The sequence below is a fragment of the Quercus lobata genome, chromosome 7, assembly GCF_001633185.2.
Source record: "Quercus lobata isolate SW786 chromosome 7, ValleyOak3.0 Primary Assembly, whole genome shotgun sequence".
Taxonomy (NCBI): domain Eukaryota; kingdom Viridiplantae; phylum Streptophyta; class Magnoliopsida; order Fagales; family Fagaceae; genus Quercus; species Quercus lobata.
The window spans coordinates 30540358-30563215 of record NC_044910.1 but is presented as its reverse complement, the minus strand read 5'-3'; the positions used below and the strand labels follow the sequence as shown (position 1 = coordinate 30563215).

Sequence of the window (22858 nt, the reverse complement as noted above, 5' to 3'; positions counted from 1 at the left end):
AAAGTCCTTTAAATAGTAGTATAGATATTATTAATAACAGGATTCCCTGTTTGGGTTTCAACATTTTGCGCACTAAAATACCCTCACGCAAATTCTTAAATTCTCTAAAATACGCCCCTATCTTTTAGTTAAATAATTTTAAATTAAAGAATACTAACTGGTTAAAAGAGTAATTTACTATTCCTAAGTTTTAGGTACTTTCCTTTATCTTCTCCGTTTAGTTTAAAACTTAGGACACTATCTCTATTTCATGTTCAAACATTATTATTTTTTTTTATGCGAACATTATTCCATTTTACCTTACTTATTTCTTTTTTTTAAAAAAACTATTATTTATATATTACTTTTAAACATTATAACACTAAACTCAAAAAACAAATAAATAAAAAAGAGTATTATTGTACATGCAAAGCGCGAATAATGATTCTAGTATTATTATATTTTATTTTGATTTGTTCAATAATCAAACTCATATTTTTTTTCTTTTTTTTTTATTAAAAAAAAAGAAAAAAAAAAAAGAGAAGAGTTAAAAAAAAAAGAAAAAAAAAAAAGAGAAGAGAGTTTTGATTAGATACTTGAAAAGGTCGTACACTTACTTATTATTCAAAAAAAAAAAAGAAAAAAAAAAGATTAGTTTTAATTATAAACAAGGTTTTTTTTTTTTTTTTTAATTTTTTTTTTAAAGCTGAAGTCAAACGGTTACATATTGCCACGTAGCTTTGTTTGACGCTAGTCACGTGCCAACGCAATCGCGCGCTACTGAGAAATCGGAAGAGAGAGACCCAGTTCCACGCATCACATACTGTGGCTTTTGGAAACCCTAACTCCCACTCTCCCATTCTCACTAGCTCTTCAAGCCAAGGTACTCTTCCTCTCTGTCTGTGTGTGATTTCGGATTTCGATTTTGCTTTTAAGTTTTGGGTTTAATCCGATTCTCAATTATTAGTCCGATTCTCAACTATTCCTATTTGGTTTTAGTCTAATAAAATCTTTATTTCTTCCGAGTTGAAATCCATTTCCTGCATAGTATGTATGTGATATAGCCTAGGTTCAGTTGGGAGTGTCTGATTAAGTTCCCAAAGATTATGGAATTTGGGAGGAAGTGTTATTTGAGCTAGAGCTCATTGTTTTAGTAATCAAATTATCAAACTAGGCATTTAGATTTAGTGAAGGGTTCCTGTTTTTCTATATTTTAGATAAAGAAGAATGTGTGGTGAAAACTGAAAAGTGAAAACCTCACGTGCAATTTTTGAGTTTCAGAGGTCACCATGTCTTTTGATGCCAACATGGTTTAGGTACACATATATTTTAGGTGAGATTGTTTATAGAGCCTATGTACATGAAGTTCCCCTCTATTCCGTGATATATAAGAAAATTCACAAGGAAAGGCATGCTTGTATATACAATTGGAACATAAATCTTTAGTGTCCACTTTTCTTTACTTCCAAAAATACCCTATTATTTGATTAAAAAATGAGTTAGCAATAAGACAACTATACCTACTGGCAGTTACAACTTATATATATATATATATATATTTATATAAGAGCCTCTAAATCCACACAGTGTGTGTGAATAGGGTAGTTTATTTTACTTTATCAGAATAGGTTCTATCATCCTCCAACATGGTATTTACTAGTTGGCTTGTTAACTTGGTATACCTGTTGTGTTAAAATAGATACTTTCCATGTCATTATCCTAGGTAACACAAGGATAGGAAGGTTTTCCAAGTCCAATTACATAATAAAGCAGAATACATAGCTTCCACCTAGTGAGAAAGTGAAAAGGGAAAATGAGCGGCGCCGCCAAAAACAATGGCACCAATGTAGGAGCAGGAGGAGGTTTCAGGTCCAAAATGGATCACTTCCTCTACAGTGGGGACAAGAAGCACGTCGCGGCTGGCATTGCTGTCTTTACTGTCATCTTTGGCATCCCTTGGTACTTCATGAACCGAGGTTTGTACTTCTTTCTTTTCTACCACTGCGTTTTGATTTGGCAACAAAAATAAATAAAATCATTGTTTGGTTGCTGTGAAATTGCTGGATAGTTAGGGATTAGGGAAATATATGGAAAGCATGACTCTTATTACATCTCCTATTTTTCATCTAATTAGGACTGCTCTATATTGGATTAGGTTTTAGAGTCTGTACTTAGGGGAAAATTGTGATATTTACCCAATAAATATTATAGATGCAATATGAACTCAATGATTCACATTTTTTTACCACTTAGAAATAGTGTCTCAAAAAAGAAGAAGAAAGTTATAAGATTGATGCTATCTATGTTAGTTATTACTCTCAACTGTTGTGCAAATTGTCTACATTTGATTAATTATCTTTGACAAATACTCTTCCCTAATTATATTTATGGCTGGAAAAATATGCGCAAAATAAAAAATATAAAAACTAGTTTAGTGTTTCGTTTCCAGGAGATGGGTACATTAGATTAGACTCAACAAGAAATTTTTTTAAAAAAAACTTCAAAGTGAAACAACAGAAGCACACATTTCAATCTAATACTAGTCTGCGCTTTTTTAAATTCAATGTTAGTTAAGCTGATTTGCATTCATTATCTTTTTTTCTTTGCTTATGTTTTAGCCTGCCACTATAGACAAAGATGTTTCTTTATTCCAACATATAATTGCTGCTTGCTTTCTAGTAAAATGTAACAACCTTGAGTGCTGGTAAGTGGTAACTGCAACCTTGAGATGCCTTCCCTTGTTTAGTATCTCATATACTTGAGAATTCCTAACATACTAAGCAGTGAGATGTTCATATACATTTGAATCTTATGTTCACTTTCGCACTAGTAAATTCCTTTGTTATTGAACATTTAAGCCAAATGGGCTGTTGTGGAACTCAAACAAATGTTGAGTATTTATTGTTGTAGATTAGACTGATATACTGTCCCAAAGTTCTTGTAGATGTTTGCATTTGATTGTAATCTCTTTCTCCTAGACCATTCCTTTTGGTCTCATCGAGCTTTTGGCTCTTATACGCAACTGGGTTGCTATATAATACAGATGCTATGTATGACATAGTCTGATCCATCCATGCATGCTCCATATGTCTTAGTGTGATTTGGCTAACACAATAAAGTTTCATCAATCATCATCTGCTTCAGACTCTCGGAGGCTCTTTGACACCCTTCCAATCAATGCAATGCCATTATCTTTCTGAAGATCCTTTAAAAGCTTTTTGAATTTAGCAATCCTCTTCGAGAAATTTATGTAAAATCTTCAGTTATAGTTCATGAGCTCTAAAATTGATCTTAGCCACTCTTTGATGGCTGTAGTGCCGGTCCAATATCATAGGAATTGGATCTCCATCTGTCCAAGGAGCATTTCTTGTTTGTTATACAGAGGTGAATCTTCCCTTAATACCTTAAAAATGGTCCAGTGGTGGCTACATGGTCATTCAATGGGATAGTTGTAGCCCACAATCAGTAAATCACCAATGGTCCAAGTATAAGTAGAGTAGCTTTCTTTATGGAAGATATCAGCATTAGAGGATGCTAGCAGTCCATCGTACAGGTAATAACATTATTGACCACCAAGGGTGAGTGGTCCAATGGTAAAGTCTTCCAATGTGGTCTGGTTGGGGTCATCATACTGAGTTTGAATCTTTGTGGAGTTGAGGTTAAGGCATTAAGCTATGCCTGAACCCCAAACACCCCCCCCCCCCAACCCGGAGGGAGCTCATGTGTCCTCCAATCCCCCATCCCCCTAACTAGGCTTCTTAGGCTTTGGTTCCTCAGCGAGTAGGTTCTGCTATGATCATGCCTCGGAAAGATCTTCTACAAACTGTTTGCTTCCCTTACCCATTTTTCTTGAGCCAAAAAAAAAAAAAATTAATAACATTACTCTATAAGCAAGCGTTGCCTTCCCTGTGGCTGCAAATTGTCATTATCACAGATTGCCTCCTTTCAAATTGCAATGTTTTGGTCCAGTGTTTGTAGATTGCCTTAAACCATCTTTTAGTCTATACAATTAACAATTACTAATTGAATTTGTACTTTGGACTATGGTTGTTATGTGTTGCGCACATTTTTAAATCAGTATGAATTGTGTTATGCGATTTTGTTTACCTCTTTGATAATTGCTAAGAAGAAAAATCAATCCTTTATGCTATTGTAGGAAAAATTGGGAATTTGAGGTTGTTTAGGTTTAGGAGGTTTTGTGGGCCTAGGGTTTAGAATTGTCAAAAAAAGGTTAGGGCTCAAAATTTGAGAGGGTTTGATGAATTGTTTTTTGGCTATATGATAAAGAAGAACGTGGGGTTTTAAGATTTTTGATCAATAATAGGAAGGACTTGAATTGGGGTTCTAAGAAAGAAGGAAAATCGAGAAATTTATAGTGTTCAAGGGCTGTATGAACATTATCTGTGAACAATACCACAAGAAAGAATAAAGGAAAGAGAGAGAAGAGAAAGGGAGGGGGGAAAAAGAACAATTAGGCCAACGTGTCTCAATACTCACTAAATTTTTTTATTAATCAGCTACATCTATTTTTTTTCGAATACATTGAACATAAATATGTATGATAACTCTTTCTTGTAGTATTAGGATTCCTAATTTGACTAGTAAACTGAAAAACCTAATAAGGTATTGATAACTAATTAAAGACTAACTTGGATTCAAAGAAAGTAAATCTAAGATACCTAGGATGTCCTATAAAATTTTAGACTCAACCAAATTATCAAAATACCCTTAAATTGCAGAGATTGCAAAAATTACAGTTTTATCCTTGAATACAAAATTGACCATATTTTATTAAATAAAAACCCAACTTGTACTTTTAGAATCACGTGACTTTTACTTCAATTGGATTTTATACGTAGATCCCATAAAATAAAATCTTGAATGGACAATTTATATAGTAGCAATTTAATCTTCCATGATTGCATCATATATGTTCTTCCAAAATTATTGAAGCACTATTCTATGGCAGGAGTAAATGTCAGGCTTGGAATATATCTAGGACCCATTTCAATTTGCTAATTGTGGTTTAGAAGTATTGGAAACTTGTAATGGTGGCCTCTTTTTTAGTGTTTCATGTAGTGCAGGTCATGCATGCATTATAACCTGCATTGCTTATATGAAAATTAATGAGACTGTTGTCATGTTAGTGTTTCTTACTGTTAGTTACACTTATTGGCCCAAATTATCTTGTTGTACCATGTGAAAGTATCTTTGAAAAATGGAGGTTATAGGTGAACTTTGACTTGGTTTGGTTTTAGTGATCCTTGAGGATTGGACCATTGGTTGGTGGGTGCTCTACCTGCATGTTGATTTATTATTCCATTTCTACTGTTCCTGCTCTGCTGTGGGTGTGGGCAGTGCTGCTGTCATTTATCTGCTATATCTAATAAAATTGCTATCCCATTTTTAGGGTCAAAACATCAGTCCCATCAAGATTACTTGGAAAAGGCTGATAAAGCACGGAGTGAAAGACTTTCTTCAGGTTCATCTTCTGCCAAATGATTCTTGAGAGCTTTCTGTTGAACTGGGGTGGCTTCCAGCTTGCATTTTGACAGATTTTGATGATAAATCTATTTGGGGTTGTGTCTCTTTCAGCCTTATGTGCAGAATGGCTTCTGTTAGTCCTTGTAGAACTCCCAATTTGGGATGAATTTTGTTTCTTATCAATCCCCCCTCCCCCACACAAAAAAAAAAAAAGTCAACTCAGATCAGAGCTCAAAATTGTTTGGAGATTTTTTTTTTTAAAAAAAAAAAATCTGAAAAGGATGCCTTTTGCTGCTTAAATTCAAAATTGTATTGCTTCTAATTTGGTTTGATTTGCAAGTTGCAGTGTGTAGTAGTCGTATGAACTAGGGATAATGTTTGACTTGTTAGTCAAGCAATATGACATCTAGATGCTGCTTCTTTTTTTAGCCATCAAAGATCTCTCTCTATGTTTATGCTTATTGGTGCAGTACCGCAGACCTATTTTCCAGATTCCTAACACACACACCCCCCCCCCCCCCCCCCTTTTATTTTGCATGAAGGGCATAATTGCCTGTTTGCTGATCTGAGCCTGTGTTGCACGTTTCTCTTTCATCTCAACTCAATCATCTATCAAAATGAATGTAGACATTTTTATTTAGTCCCCATTGTGGACACTGACATGTACATTGAGGTCCTTGTTAATGTTAAGGTTCGCACCACAACTCTCCACAAAGAAAAATTTAAGACTTCTTATGTCAAATTAATGGTGCTTGGTTTAATAACTTCTAACCTGGTTGTAATCTATGTTTTGTTTGTTTCAATAATGATGTTTTCAAGAAAATGAGTCATTTTTCAAAAAACATTTTCTATAAAACTATCTCATTTTTCAATGTTTGGTAACAACTTTAAATGAATTGAAAAACAACCTCCTAACTTTTCTTATTTTAGTTTGCTGTGAGATAGAGTTATTTTCCAAACAAATTTAATAGAAAATAATCTTTAAAAATAAGTCATATTTTTTATGTTGACCAAAAAAAGTTTTCTTTTAACCATATTTTTTTTATGCTACAAAATATTAAAAAACTACCTTTACATAAGGTTTTTCATCGAAACAAACGGAGTGAGTACAATAAAATACATAAACATTTTTTTTGTTTAAATAACAACATCGAATCCTTTTTTATTATTATTTTTTTTAAGAAAAGGTTGAGGTTGCTAAGAATGTAGCTTGAAACTCACACCATTTATCTGCAAGAAGTGACTCGGCAACTTAAGGAGGTTGTAATGCGTGGAACTAACAAGTTGGTTAAACTTGTCACCTAGGCATTCGATATGGCATCTCCAACTATTTACCACATTGTTTATTCTAGTACAAACAGTTTAGCAAATACAAGAGAGATTGGAAAATACAGACTATATTAAGAAACCATAGACACAAATCACCAAAACAGACAAGGACCTAAACCCTAAGCACTTTGAAGGATAAAATCACCAAAACAGACTAGCGACTTGGGTGGGTAAAGTTTCTTATGAGACAGTTTAAAAGATATTTCTCTCAAAATATGTGTGGGTTTCACATGTTGAGAGAGAAATGAATCATGACGAGATACGATCCTTCTGATTGAATAACTCATTTTTTATCTCAAAATTTGGTGGTTATAAAAAAGGTGGGACATATCTAAAAAAACACTTTGCATTGTGATTGATTCATTCCATATTCAGCCAAGCAATATACCTGCCATATCATTAGTCTTGTAAAATATATGTTTAAGTGAGACTTGTCATGTTTCCTACCGAATTAAATAACTATTGGCTATAATTCACACTTTAGTCAGTCATGAGTAGGGGTAGGTCATGACTAGGGGGTAAGCAGAAGTGTTGACTATTAGCACATTTTATTTCTTTACAAGGTTGCATGTGGATTAAAAATGTTGACAATTTCGGAGGTGAGCAGCTAAAAGATTAAGTCACATTTTTTTTTTTTTTTTTTGAGAATCCAGACCCGGGGGTCAAGCTATATTAAAATAGAAAAGAGAGAAATTACAAAGAATCTCTCGATACAAGAGGAGCCATATCCTCAGGAATGGCCTCAAGCCAAACCTGCAGCTCATTGCCGGACTTAGCAAGCCTGGCAAGAAAATGGGCAACCAAGTTACCTACACGTTTGATATGAACAAAATTACAAATTCTAAAATCATTTGCTAAGACTAGAGAGTCTTGCAACACGTGGCCATACTCAAGATGAACAACCTCCTTAGAAAGTAAAGCTCTGATGATAACTTCAACATCCCCTTCACAAACTAACTCACAAATACTAAGCTCTTTAGCAAAATATTGAGCTCGGCGGTATGCTAGAGCTTCAACAATAGCAACAGATATGAGGATAGAGATGCGTTCAGCCAAGGCTCCCACAACAAGTCCACACGAATCACGGATCACCACACCTAAGTCGACAGCACCAAGGTCACTAAACAGAGCCCCATCAAAGTTGGTTTTATAAAGGGGAGAAATGGGAGGCATCCACCTAACAGCTCTTGAGCAAGCTATTGAAACGCGTTGTATTGAATAACAATAACATGAGTAAATGTAACATTAATGAGGCGAACTTATAAACCTAAACTTTTATATTAAGTAGTGTCATATAACTACCGTGCACTATTGATACGGTGGCTACTCCACAAGTATAAATGATTGTGGGGTGTTGGTGGTAAGGGCCGGAGTTCAAGTCTCTAGAAGGGAGTTTTACACACACATACACTTAGATTAGTCTAGAGTAGAAATTCTATCTTGTATTAAAAAAAAAAAAAAAGTAGTGTCATATAAGCTAATATCAATGGGCTCATATTTAAATAATTTCAATATTTACAACATGTATTGTATCCTTATGCCCTCAGCCTCTTGACTAAAGTTAAAATGAAAATTACAATATAATGGAGTTTTTATTTAATTTCTTGTAACTTTTAGTAACAAAGGTACTTCTAGAATGATTGTATTTAAATTTATTAGAGATTTTAAAAATAAAGTCTCATTTAGGAAAAAAAAAAAATTATGAAGATAACTTCAAATTATAATATTTGAAAAGAGAAAAACAAAATCATCCAATGGTGTAATATGATGGTGAAACCTTTGATTTTAAACTATACCAGTCAGGTCAGCAATCCTTGCACAATAAAGTTAAAGAAAATATTTATACACAGCATATATTTTGAATAAGTATTAATAAACAAAATTCAGTTAAAGTAGTTTAAAGAAAAGAATATAACTAATTTAATTAAAATTATTTAGTATTATAGCTGATTTATTAGGTTTAAATTAACATAGTTTATCATAGTTTGGACAAAATTGGCTGTAGCATAAGGGTACAACCTTATTCAATAAAATAAACATAATTACATAGTTTGAAAATTTAACCATTGAATTGCATGTTCTTTACGCTCTTAATACACATGTCAAATTTTGTGTCAATCATATATTATTTACTATATGATCTATAAGTTTATATTTTATACATAATTTTAAATTACAAAAACTTGTAATTTAAACAACTTATTGATGACATAACTATTGATTATTAATTTTCTAGAAATTTTGTAAGCATGGAGGATATGAGAAAAAGATGTAATCAAATGGTGGATTTATCAAAATGCACTTCCAACAAAAAAATATTAAGCCTACAACTAATTTTGTAACTAAATTTTATCCTATTTGTAACTTTAAAAATAAAACTAGAATTTATATATTTTAAAAGAGATGATGTGAGAAAATGCATGCTTTAAGAAATATAGCCAAAAATATTAAAATAAGGCAAGGAAAAAAGACTAAGCTTTTATTTTTCTATATTCAATTGATTACATGGTTGAATTTTTAGGCTTCATTTTGGTTAGTAATTTATATTATCCAATAAAAAGATATTGAGTAAGGATATAACCTAAGCCTAGAACTAATTTTGTAGTTAAACTTTATCATGTTTGTAACTTTAAAAATAAAAACTGAAATTTATATATTTTAAAAGAGATTATGTGAGAAAAATGCACGCTTAAAGATGATGTGAGAAAATGCACGCGAAATATAGCTAAACATATTAAAATAAGGCAAGGAAAAAAGACTAAACTTTTATTTTCTATATTCAATTGGTTACGTGGTTGAATTTTTTGGCCTCATTTTGGTTAGTAATCTATACTATTTATAAGAGAATTTTTCTCTTTTGACTAGATTTTTTTGTAGTTTAGAAAAACCCCTTAAACCTTAGGTTTAATATGGAAAAAACTTGAGGATAACCCAGTAAACATATATCTCCAATTCCACTTAAAATGCCTACAAAATAATATATTCTTCTACTAATTCATATCTTTCAAAACAAATTTATCCATTTTAAAAAAAAAAAAAAAAATTATGACATTAGACTTAAAAAAAAAATGCCGTATTGTATGCGCAAAATGCATGTGATGAAAAATATATGTGATGAGGCTAATAGTATATGCTGCAGTATGCCCTTTGTCACTAAAAAAGATAATTAAGATTTTAGTTATTAGTTAAGCGTGTTAGCGTATGCCCAAAGGATAGTATCAATCTATTTTATAAATTTTAAAATATTAATTTGTTTTTGGTTAATCTATATATATATATATATATATATATAAAACCGAAGCCTCTGCTGGCACCACATTTTTCCACGTCAGCACAATATTTAAAAAATAAAAACATTATAACACATCAAAACCCTAGCAACCTTACCCCTCTCTCAAGTTAAGAAATATAAAGCCACAGTTTCTGCAAACTCTCTCTCACCAAACATAAATATCAAATTCAACCCCTTTAATTTCTCTTTATATTTTTGAGGCTTCTATAAAGTTATAGTGAGTTATGCTGATTTTGTTTTTTGTGTGTGTGTATAGATGGTCATAATACTCCGGTATTCCAAGAGAAATTTGTGTTTTCGTTAATTGAAGGTCTTAAAGAGATAAGTGTTGCAGTTTGGAACAGCAATATAAAAGACGATTTTATTGGCAGCGGAAAGTAATTACTTTGTCTCATTATTTTGTTTTTGAATTGATTTTGTGTGCTTTTTAGACCCTTTTGGATCAATTTTGTTAATTGGGTGTTTTTTTTTTTTTTTTTGATAGGGTCCAATAGGGGAAGGTTCTTTCAAAGGATTACGACAACCGCACTTGGTGTCTGTATGCTAATAGTGGGGGGTAAGTGCTATAAATTACTAACCCTTTTAAGTGTATAATCTGTTTCTAAAATTATCTATAATATTTTGTCCTCCGAAAATTTTATCTCTTTAATTTTAGTATATTGTATTTCTTAAGCTATAGATAAATTTTCTTTGTTTCTTATTTTCAATAATAAATCATTTTATTGCAATACCGGTAATTATTTGAGAAATCCAATATGTTCATATCTCTATAGAATAGAGAATAGTAGAAACCAATTTTATTACAACTACTTAAATTGAGTTGACTTAATTCCGTAAAATTACAAAGTATAGCATGAAAGATAATGGAATTAATTATTGTAATTTTTATTTTCTTTCCATGTTTTGAATTTCCATGTTTTTATTGTTGATGAGAAATTAAGGCTCAGTTGCACAATATGTGTAAATTCTTCAAAAAGCTACTTTAAATAGTAAGTCAATGTGTCTCTTACATTTGGGTATTAGTTAGAATTATTTTCAAATGATTGTACCAATAAGAGTGAATGTATATAAATTTTGTTTAACTATCCCGTGCATCGCATGGGTGAGCGACTAGTTATTATTATATTGATGTTGGATCAAGTACAGTATCTATTGATTTAAGATTTTATAGACCGGTATCACTGTCTTTCGGGAAGGAGTTTCACACCCAGATTACAATAGAAATTCTATCTTAAATCCAAAAAAAAAAAAAAAAAATTATAAACCGGTGAACACTGAACCCAGGACGGGGTTTAATAATTATGGAGACAAGTGCGAGAGGAGAAGTGGAGAAGTGACTTTTTTACCTTGTTGTTAGGTGAAGGAGAAGGAGAAGGAGAAGGAGAGAAGAACTCAGTCACCACTTACCACTTATTAGTTATTACCACTCTGACTACCACCTACCACATTTACACACTGATCGAGCTTTGGATAACAAAAGTACTTGCTGCCAACTGCTCTCTGCCTCCGCCGTATAAAATAGGCAACAGTCTTTATTATACTCAGTCCCGCAAAACCCCAAAAGGTGTGATATATGAATGAATCTGTGAAAGAGAGAGATTGAAAATGGGGAGCGAGTTCGAGACCGAAAGCGAGTTGAGTGGGTTCGAGGAAGGTGTATTGGAGACACTGAAGAGGTGCGAGCAGCGTAATGAGACCACTCTCGTTTCTGCTATGGAAGTTGCCAAATGCTTAAGGTCTTGGCAAGTTCAGCTTCCCAGTCCTGAGTTAGGGCAACTCTTGGTCTCCCGTCTCTGCTCATCTTCTTCTTCTTCTTCTTCTTCACTCTGGAAATTCATCGAACAAGCTCTCTCCTCTCGCCTCCTCTACCCACTCCAACTCCTCTCTCTCCTCACTTCTAGGTATCTCATCGATTTCCACATCTTTTAGATTCACTTACCACTCTTCAAATTGAAAATTATTTAAGGCACTGTTTCTATAGAGCGCAAGAGTTTGTTAAGAAATCATCATCATCGTAAATAATTTCTCGATTGTTTTTGCAAGATCTATTTTTTTTTTTATACCTTGACTTAGCAAGTGTATATGCATTTCAGGGTACTTCCAAATCGACGGTCTCAGCCCAAGGCGTATAGACTCTATCTTGAACTTCTGAGTCGGTATGCATTTTTGTTTTATCCACTCAGTGAAGATGCTTGCAAAGACAAGTAAGTGTCTTAATCTTACTTTCATTCTTGCTTTAGTTCTTATGAGCTTTTACTAGTTACATAAGCTTTAAAAATTGATGTCTCACCAATCACGAACAAGTAATTCAGACATTTATTTATTATGTTGCTGAAGTAGCACCATTGCACTACTAATTACATTCATTGTCATGTCAATTTGTAAGCTTTTTGTAGTAGTAGTAGTTTTAGCATTTTTCTATGGGTTTTCTTTCAACCCTCAACTGTCCCTAGTCATAACTGTTCTATGTTTCTCTCTTTGTTATTGATGCTTCCTGAAATTAAGGGAAATGTAGGACTGCCCTTTCTGTACATTTGACACTTAGTTTATCCTTTTCGGGACCCATTCGTTATCAACAGAGAAATTTTTTAACCTTTACTACATGTAAATTTTGCCACAAGATTCCAATTTTCTATAATTTGTTCTCCATAATATGTGGATTTTATTATTTGATAAATATAATTTAAATAGGCCCATGGTGATGAATGCATTTGCCAAGGAGCTCATAGCAATTGCAACTTCCTGCAAAATATTCAGTTTCCTTGGTTTAACAATGTGTATGAATGCATATGTTTCAATGATATATAATAACACACATGGTTGCAAACCAGTGGCATCTATGCATACAATTAGGAATGCAGCCATTTCCATTCTTTGTTGTTATTTATTTATTTATTTTTCCATGCTGTGTGTCTAGACAATGGTTGAAATGCTTGCTACTGTACCGTAGTCTTGCAAGTACATCTCACTATCAATCAACCAACAAAGTTTTAAGTACATGCTTTGCTATCTTTCAGGATAATAAAATCTGTTGATGTTGCCCTTCAACTATCTCAGACATATAAAGTTCGTGTTCTGGAGGTTGGACATGCATTTGTGTTTTTCTTTTTCAGTATTGTCATTGGTTTGATTGATAGCACATTGGATGATTGGGGTTTGCGAATGACACCTATAGAGAGACCTAGTGTAGCAGTCAGAAGCACAGAGCACCTTGATATGGACATTGATTTTAGAGGAAGCCCTGATTTTAAAGGCAATGAACATCATGAACAGATGAGGAGGACGAATTCATTTATGGCCATAGAGGTGTTGGGAAAACTAACAGAGAGCAAAAAATCTATGGTTATGCTCCGCCTTGTTCACTTGAACATGTATGTATGCCATTATTGTATTGTTTGCCTTCTTGTGAGCTCCCTTTGATGTTATTAGAATTATATCATGTATTTTCCCCCCCAAATATTCAACTCTTTAAGTTTTACAGAAATTGTTTGCCTTGCAATGCTCTGGTAGTGCATATTTTAATCCACAATATTCCTATTATTTGCTCATCTTTGATCCGATTTTCCAAGTGGAATAATATTTAGAACTATATATATTTACTCCAGGCTAGGCAATATCTAAAAACTTTAGTATGTACTCAGGTTGAATTCTTCGTTGATGGATATTGTTTCTGAATGGATTGTGTTTTCTGAACCATGTTTTTAAATTTTCGGTCTTAATAGAAATCTTGTATACCGTACATTTCCTATTGCCTGAAGGCTTCATGAATAATTCATGAATTCAATATTATTCAAGCTCAAATCAATTTTATTGATATAAAAAATATAGAGTTGCTCAAGTATACGGGGAGTGTACAACTGGGGTCCATACAATCAATCACAAAAGATTACATAAATCGATCAAATCAGTAACAGAACATAGGGATGTTCCTTGAGGAGATTGTTTGATAATCGAAAATGAACTTCTTCTTTTATAATGGACTTCACTAAGATTTGGGTCTAACAGGTGTAACAGCGTAATGCTTTTGTTGGAGTGAGTAGAAATGATTGATAGCTTAAACAATATCTAGCAAGTAACAAGTTAAGGGAGGCCAATAGCTGTTCTGTCACTCTTAAAAACAGATGAGGAGTAGAAAGGGCAGGAAACATATTTCTTTTCCACTTTTTCTATGTTATTTGCAGTTGTATACACAATTATTGGTCTATGAAATACAGATGAAGCACTTTGTCTATGGGCATTGTAGAAAGTATAGAATATGATTGTAATCATTCTTCTTATACATAATTATTGGTCTATGTAATACGTTTTGAATTGTAAGGGATTTTTGTTTAACTACATATGTGTATGATGCTATCCTTCTGCTAATGTTATTTGCAGTTGTATATGTGAATGATTGTGCACGCACACAAGTACAGACATTAATGTTCTTTTGTGTAAAACAATCTTCATCGAGAAGCTGATATGTATCATCCCTTTTGTCTTGTTTTCTTTTACTTAAAAGGCCTGAAAAGTTCAATGGCCTCCTGCAGAGGCTGCGCTTTCTTGAAGCCCATGAATTGGTATCCTCAAATTTTAATTCAGCCAACCAATTATTGGCAAAATTATCTGGCAACATACAAAGAGTTTTGAGCTTTGAATACCCGTTAAACAAGCGCCAACTCACTGGGATGCTTGTCAATATTGCATCATGTAAGCCATCACCTTGCTTCCACTCTGAATTTGGCCGGTCTGCTTGTTGGGTTCCTTTTGATATTTACATGGAGAATGCAATGGATGGGAAACAACTCCTTATCAAATCTGCTGTTGATGTACTAGCAGGTTATTCTCTTCAAGAGTATACCTTGAAATTTTTTCAGATCAATTTCAATTGTGTGTGTGTGCGTGTGTGCGTGCACACAGGCACAAATCGCATTTAAAATAAAAGAGCATAATTTGTTTGATAAGTGCAAGGAATCAATTATAACCTACCTTTGATGGCCAAACTGCAGAGTCAATTAAGACGCTCCAAGTATTTAACCAGGCAAGCTGGCAAGAAACCTTCCTGGCACTTTGGCTTTCAGCCCTTCGGCTTGTACAACGAGTTGAGACTAGTCCATGTTAACATTTCTTATCATGAAAAAATAAATACAGTTATCTGATATTTGCTCATTCCATGCTTTGTTACAGGAACGTGATCCTCCAGAAGGTCCAATTCCACATCTTGAGACCCGTCTTTGTGTCCTTTTGTCTATTGTCCCCTTGGCAATTGCTAATGTTTTGGAGGATGAGGCCAAACTCTCTCAAGCTACTGCTACTGGATATGTTGAGTCTGCATATGGACATAAAATGAATGGCAAGGCTCTTGCTTCAAGGAAAGACGGACTGATTTCCTCTCTCCAGGTCCTTGGACACTTTTCTAGCCTTTTATACCCTCCTGCATTAGTTGTCGATGCAGCTAATAGTGCAGCTAGAAAAGCAGCTAGCTTCATTTCTAGTGGCAAGAATGAAAGGAATATTGTAGGTGGAGGCAGTCATGTTGATACTTCTATAAGAGCAGGTATGTTTTTATTTTTGATAAATGACAATCTTATTGATGAAAGAAGAATCACAAGTACACAGGAAGTATACTGGGGAACCAAAAAATAAAGCTCTCAAAGTACAAGAATCAAGCATATACAACAAAGAACACATAGAAAAAGATCCTAAAGCTAACAGCCAATCAAACAAAGTTTTGAAAAGAAAAGGCTTAAGCATTATGTTCCCTCCAAATGTACCACATCAAACGATGCGGGACGGCTTTCCAAATAGCTATATTCTGATGCTGCCCAAGCTGACCCTGCCAAGAAGCTAATAACTGCATAACACTGTCTAGCATAACCCAGTAAACTCCAAACAACCCAAACTCCATAGACCATAACTCTATAGCTATGGGTTGGTGAAAGAGTAAATTGTCCACAATCTCCCCACTACATTTACACATAGCAACAGTCAATCACAACCAAGCTTCTCCTTCGCAGATTATCTATCATCAAGATTTTGCTCAAAGCTGCAGTCCATGTGAAGAAAGCAACTTTAGGCGTCCAAATGCTTCTTTAGAGAAAAGACATATCAGCCATATAAATCAAAGAGCGATGATACCTGCTGACCTCAAATCCCAGTCTTTTAGCTGCTCTCCAACAGAACATATTCTTCCCATTCCTTCTCACAGGAGTAGAGCAGATTAAGTTCATAAAAATACCCCATTGGCTCCAACTCCCAATCCTGCATAGCTCTGATAAAATTTAAATTCCACTGTAGGCACTGTTGCAGAATTTCATAAGATCCGCAACCGAAGCCTCTTTATACCGACTAAACCAAATAACACCAGAAACGCCTCCTTTAAGGATTTGTCCCCGCACCACCTATCATGCCAAAATTTCACTCTAGATCCATCACCCACCTCATACTGAATAAACTGTGGTAATGATGCCTACTCCCATGTAACATATATCCAAAGGCTCACTCCATATGGGCCCATCACCTCCTTGGTGCCCCACCCACCCCAAGCACTTCCATACTTCACCTCAACCACCATCCTCCAAAGTGACCCCCACTCAAAAACGTTCCTCCACAGCCATTTCCTTAAAAAGGACTTAATTAAAGCATATTGGATTCCTGACACTTTTGAAGAGGTGTAAAAATCTGAGTCCAATGTACTAGATGGAACTTGGACTCCTCTCCTAAACTGCTCCATAAAAAATATCTCTAAATCTTTTCAATACATTGGCCACAGAAGTAAGAATAGGGAATAATGTAACCCGTTACCCGACCACCCCTTAGATAAATAAAGTCACTTCCCACCTTCTAATCTTCTCTCCATTCTCAAATTCTCAGTGATTGGGTTCCATCGCCTTTAAGAGTAGGTGCTTTGGGGAAGCATATAATTCACTTGTAATCTCAAATTCTTATAACATGAGAGCAATACTTAATTCATACGTTACATATACATGGGTTTAGTTTACTGCCTAGTCACTTTTTCTAGTGCTTTCTGTAATCTTTTTGCAATTTATTGTTTATGCTTTCAGGAGCCAACATGAGGCACCTCATAGTGGAAGCTTGCATTGCAAGAAATTTAATTGACACATCAGCATATTTTTGGCCTGGTTATGTGTCTGCATCAATAATCTCACTGTTAGATTCATTGCCAGTTGAAATATCCCCTTGGTCAACGTTTATGGAAGGAGCACCATTAAATGCTTCTCTAATAAATTCCCTTATAAAGACTCCTGCTTCAAGGTATAACAAAGTTTTTGTTTGTTAAACTCTAGTACTAGAAACTACTGGCATGAATAATTTTCTTCATTTTCCCTATTCTAGTTTAGCGGAGATAGAGAAATTATATTATATAGCTCTGAATGGGTCAGAGGAAGAGAACTCAGCAGCGGCAAAGATTCTATGTGGTGCATCTATCAGCCGTGGATGGAACATTCAGGTAGCATCACTAGTAGTAGTGATATTAGATCTTGGAAATTTTTGAAGTCCTCTTCTATTGTAGTCTCACCCAGAGGTGCTTTATGTCTTTATAATTGATTATATATTTCATGAATTGTTTCCCATACTAATAGAGTTTGTACATTGTAAAATTATGGTTAAATGTCAAATTCACCATTTTCTAATAACTTAAACTTTTTAGATATTTTAAAATTTATTATGGTATCAAATTAGATGGTCTTAGTTCAAACCCTATTCCACCCTATCTCCCATTTAAAAACTTAAAAATCCCACATGTTGGGACCCATTTATTAAGGGGGACCTGGGCCCACAAGTGAGGGAGAGTATTAGAATTATAATTAAATGATTGGATTCACCATTTGGTTCATTTCTTAATAGCTTAAGCTTCTGGGACAATTGGTATTTTATTAGTACAAATCAAACAAGTATACCCATACTTGACTCCCTTATGCTTTTGAGTTAAAGCAACAAGAAAACTAGTTCTTAATTCGTTCAAACAAAATCTTTGCCTCGACCTTAGCTGAAACCATTTATACTCCAGGCAGTTTAAAACACCACATGCACAGCACAGCCCTTACCTGGAATCAATATATGTCCTTTGAATTTTTGTCCTCCTTTTATGCTACTTGGAACTTACTTCTTTTTTACTTTGTACTCCCACCCCCCTTCTCTTTATTCTTGAAGAAAATAACTTTGTATCTACTTTTGAATCACTTGTTTTCTTGGCAGGAACATGTGGTGCACTTTCTGGTCAAGCTTCTTTCTCCCCCAGTTCCTCCTAGTTATACTGGACCAGGCAGCCACTTAATTGATTATATGTCCATGTTAAGTGCTCTTCTTTTTGGAGCTTCTGCTATTGATACTGTTCATATTCTTTCTTTGCATGGTATGGTAAGTACTTCTATTTTATATTTTATGGCTCTAGGTTGATGATATGAGTTTTATATACATAGGCTCTTGATGTTATGGTCTCATATTGACTCACGACCTCACACAATTTGCTGTCATAATCCCGGTTCATAACAAATGGGGCATTGCTACCTAGCCATAGGAATCATAACATTGAAGAAGTGTGTAGCATGAAAACCAGAAAAAAGTGGTTTTCCTTAATCATTTTGATCGAATTACTGATATACAAAATGAAAAGTAAGAGATTAATATCACTGATGATATTATCCCCTTCATTTTTTTGAAGTTAAAGTTTCTTGCTGTGTTCATATGAAAATTATAATTTATTCCTTCATCAGCACATATGAGTTCCCATTTATTTTGGATATAATTATCAGATTTAGAAACGATATTGTCACTTCCTACTTTCTTGTTTTGATGACCTGATTATTTTGCTTCAAGACTTGGGGTATAAATGTGGTTACTGTTTTGGCACAGTGTGGACTATTCAATCAATGCTTTTTATGCACACCGTTAGATTCTTTTATTAATTGTTATTGGCAATATCAATTATATGGTTCTATGTTGTGGCAAATACTCAAGTTTGTTTCTCTCTTTGATGCCTTAATCCCAACCACGTAGTGGATTTCTAAGGTTTGAGCCAATGAGCTTTGGTTCCAATGACACTTCCTCCTCCCATTATAAGCGGGAGGGTAAAGTTGTGGTTTCAAAACCCATTGGTTGAGTGTATAAATTACCAATAAAAAAGGTGTTACCTCAACCATTACTCAGAACCCTCCTCCTATCTTTGTGCTTGGGACTGGCTATGTGAAAAATATTGAGTAGTTGCTTAACAAATATTAATGAACAATTTGGCAAAGATTTTGTATTTTCATTTACATTACACAACTTATTATATGAGAGACCTTTGACTAGGGCGGGCCATTTTTATCCTTTGCGCAATTAATTTCTTTCACTATTTGTCCACTCCTCCCCAACCCCCCAATTTCCCTTACAAAAAATGACTTCTTTCCTTTGATCTCTACTAAATTCTATCTGTAATGAGACTAGAAGCTCTAAACTACACTTGTCCATAATTCGTAGTTGCTCTTAGCCATTTGACCTTTTTGCTAGAATAATCAGTGTCTAGAAGAGTGGGTAAAGTTACTGGTGTATTAAATTGCATTACAAATATCTTCTGGTTGTTGTGGAAGTTTAGGTTCTATGAGACTGAATTCACTAAATTTATGCGACATTTTTTACATATATGCATAATTCTTTAAGACTTTGTGATGATTTTTATGTAGTCCCCAAATCTTCTCCAATACTCATCAAACTTCAGTACTTTGTCCATAACTTTTGATTTGAATGATGCTATTGTTAGTAAATTTTCTCTTTGGACCACTATTTGTTCAAAGCATTTATTGCTTGAAAGTGTGGGTTAGTGGAACAAGGTTTGGTCAAAATGGTTATTTCTTTGGTTGGCTTGAGGGCCGACTTAAAATGAGCCATAATTTGAATATATTTAAAGCAAGGTCTTTAAATATATATTTTTTAATCTACTCTATGGTTATTCTGTTGGAAGACATACATTGTGTTGTTACTCCTAATTTTCTTGTCAAGTTTGTATCATTGACCATGACAAGTTGATACATGTATTCTGAATGTTTCTGTTCCTACAGGTCCCTGAAGTTGCAGCTTCATTAATGCCTCTTTGTGAGGCCTTTGGGTCACAAAATTCCCCATCAAATAACAAATCAAGCAAGGATGATGAGCCCTCAGTTTACATGGTTTTTTCTTTAGCGTTTCTGTTTCTTCTTCGTCTGTGGAAATTCTACAGGCCCCCTCTTGAGCAGTGCATTTCAGAGAGAGGAGGAGTAGTTCGAGGGGAGCTTACTTTGGAGTATCTTCTGTTATTGCGCAATAGCAGCATTGCCTCGTGTCAGGTTGATACAAATAGCAATCAAAACGAATCTGAGTCAGCATTAAGAAAGCCTATATATATTGATTCATATCCAAAATTAAGAGCTTGGTATTGTCAAAACAAATCTTGTGTAGCTTCAACGCTTGCTGGCCTCTCTAGTGGAAATCCTGTTCATCAAGTTGCTAATAAGATCTTAAGTATGATATACTGGAAAATGACTAAAAGTGGGTCCTCGTCGGTTAACTCTTCAACGCCAAGCAGCAGCAATGCATCCAGCTCCCTTGCAAATACTGGAGAAGATGCTTACCAGAGACCTATGCTCCCTGCATGGGAGGTATTGGAAGCCATTCCTTTTGTTCTTGAGGCAATTCTAACTGCTTGTGCCCATGGAAGGCTTTCATCTCGGGATTTGACAACAGGTCAAGTGCTAGCTTGTCAGCTAAGGCTCACTTTTTTTTATTTGTGTTTTATTTTCCCCTTTTCTGTCCTTCTTGGATCCTTGTTAATCCATCTTTCTAGTTTCTGAACATTTTTTCTGCTCCTGATATCCCCAAATATTACAATAATAATAGGTGCTCAAAAAAAACCTAAGGATCTTCCTATGCACGTTCCCTTCATCAGCATACCTCTTACTGACACTTGAATGTTTGTAGGCCTGAGAGACCTTGTCGATTTTTTGCCCGCATCTCTTGCTGCTATTATTAGTTACTTCTCTGCAGAAGTTACTCGCGGTATATGGAAACCAGTTCAAATGAATGGAAAAGATTGGCCCAGTCCAGCAGCAATTCTTCCCTCAGTTGAGTCTGAAATAAAAGCAATACTTGCTGCTGCAGGTGTTGATGTTCCAAGCTGTTCCGATGGTAGATTGCACCTCTTTATTTATATTTGTATTTATATTTATTGTTATAAATGAATGTAATATTCTTGTTAATGAAGACTATTGGACTTAACAGCCTAAATTATGGTTTCTGCACTAAGTTGCTAAAGTTTTCTTGTGTGTTGTAGGGAATTCAAACTTGATACTTCCACTGCCGATGGCAGCTCTTGTCAGCTTAACTATTACTTTTAAACTTGACAAGAGTATGGAGTACATACACGCTGTAGCTGGGCTAGCCTTGGAGAACTGTGCATCAGGTTGCCATTGGCCAAGCATGCCTATAATTGGATCTCTATGGGCTCAAAAGGTCCGACGCTGGCATGACTTCATTGTTGTATCATGTTCTCGTTCTGTATTCAGACAAAACAAAGAAGCAGTTGCACAACTCCTGAGAAGCTGCTTCACCTCATTCCTAGGATCACTTGACGTATCAACTTCTTCATTGAGCAATCAAAGCAGTGTGAATGGTCTGTTGGGAAGCACCATCTCTGCCTGTGCCATTTGTCCTTCTATAGCACCTGGATTTCTATACCTTCGCTCTTGTCGGAATATACTCAATGTCCAATATGTAAATGATGTCATTGTAGGGCTTGTAGCAGAGTATGCTGGGGAATTAGCTGCCAGGTGGGGAAGCACGGACTCCCCTCGCTTGAAGTCTAATCAAGCATCATTATCCTTGGCCACTGCTAGGGCAAGGGAGGTGGCTGCACTAGGTGCAAGTCTGTTATGTGTAACGGGTGGGGTCCACCTGGTTCAGGAATTGTTCAGGGATACTATTCCAACCTGGTTGCTGTCTTCAAGAAAGAAGAGACTCCACAAGGTGAGCTCTGTGTCCCTAATAGTGGAGGGGTACGCCATGGCATATCTGTTGATTTTGTCAGGGGCAATTGTATGGGGTGTTGAGGCGAATTTGACATCATGGGTATTCTGTAAAAGGGCTCGTATTGTTGGGATTCACATGGATTTTTTGGCAGGGGTATTGGAAGGGAACATCTCACTTGGGTGTGATCCTGCCACTTGGAAAGCTTATCTCTCTTGTTTAGTGGGTTTGATGGTGAGCTTCACTCCATCATGGATTCAAGAAGTGAAGCTAGAGACGTTGAGAAAATTGGCCAATGGATTGAGAGGGTGGCATGAATGTGAGCTAGCCCTTTCTCTGCTTGAAAGAGGTGGAACTGCAGCCATAGGATCAGTTGTTGAATTAGTGAACGTAATTAGCTGAGTTTCAAAGTAAGAATGTAGGATTCGTTGAATGTAATCAGAGAGAGTTTGATAGTTTATGAATGTATTATACGGGGTCTATTATGAGAATTATACAAGACTAGCATAATTTTCTTTTTAAAATTTGTTCCTTCTATTCAATTAAAGGGCTACATTTTAATGAAAAGATTAAAATTTCTTGCCATTAGTTTGCAACAAGGAAATCAAATCCTAGGATGGAAGCTCCAATATTTAGTTCAAAAGCTTATAAGGGGAGGATAGAATGCACCATATTTTTCTTCTTCTTTTTAAAATATAAATTTAAATGGTGCTATTTTTATTCCAAGGGAAAAAAAAAAGAAAAAAGAAAAAAAAAAAAGTAACTTTTGAATGCTTTGGATTTGTAAGTATTTTT

At 34.8% G+C, this 22858-nt stretch overlaps 3 protein-coding genes across 3 annotated transcripts; 2 read left to right on the top strand and 1 right to left on the bottom strand.

Moving 5' to 3' along the window:
* Positions 1-733: 733 nt before the first annotated feature.
* Positions 734-5893, top strand: LOC115951283. Its single transcript, XM_031068468.1, has 3 exons — positions 734-862; positions 1703-1955; positions 5390-5893. The coding sequence occupies exons 2-3, from the start codon at positions 1793-1795 to the stop codon at positions 5479-5481; spliced, it is 255 nt and encodes an 84-aa protein (XP_030924328.1). The 5' UTR covers positions 734-862; positions 1703-1792; the 3' UTR covers positions 5482-5893.
* A 1592-nt stretch (positions 5894-7485) lies between these two features.
* Positions 7486-7965, bottom strand: LOC115951894. Its single transcript, XM_031069019.1, has one exon. The coding sequence runs from the start codon at positions 7963-7965 to the stop codon at positions 7486-7488; it is 480 nt and encodes a 159-aa protein (XP_030924879.1).
* A 3401-nt stretch (positions 7966-11366) lies between these two features.
* LOC115952621 (mediator of RNA polymerase II transcription subunit 33A-like) lies at positions 11367-22596 on the top strand. Its single transcript, XM_031069801.1, has 12 exons — positions 11367-11985; positions 12178-12288; positions 13102-13455; positions 14586-14902; positions 15073-15164; positions 15251-15620; positions 17128-17338; positions 17420-17534; positions 18284-18445; positions 20125-20785; positions 21020-21226; positions 21372-22596. The coding sequence occupies exons 1-12, from the start codon at positions 11690-11692 to the stop codon at positions 22463-22465; spliced, it is 3990 nt and encodes a 1329-aa protein (XP_030925661.1). The 5' UTR covers positions 11367-11689; the 3' UTR covers positions 22466-22596.
* Positions 22597-22858: the final 262 nt, after the last annotated feature.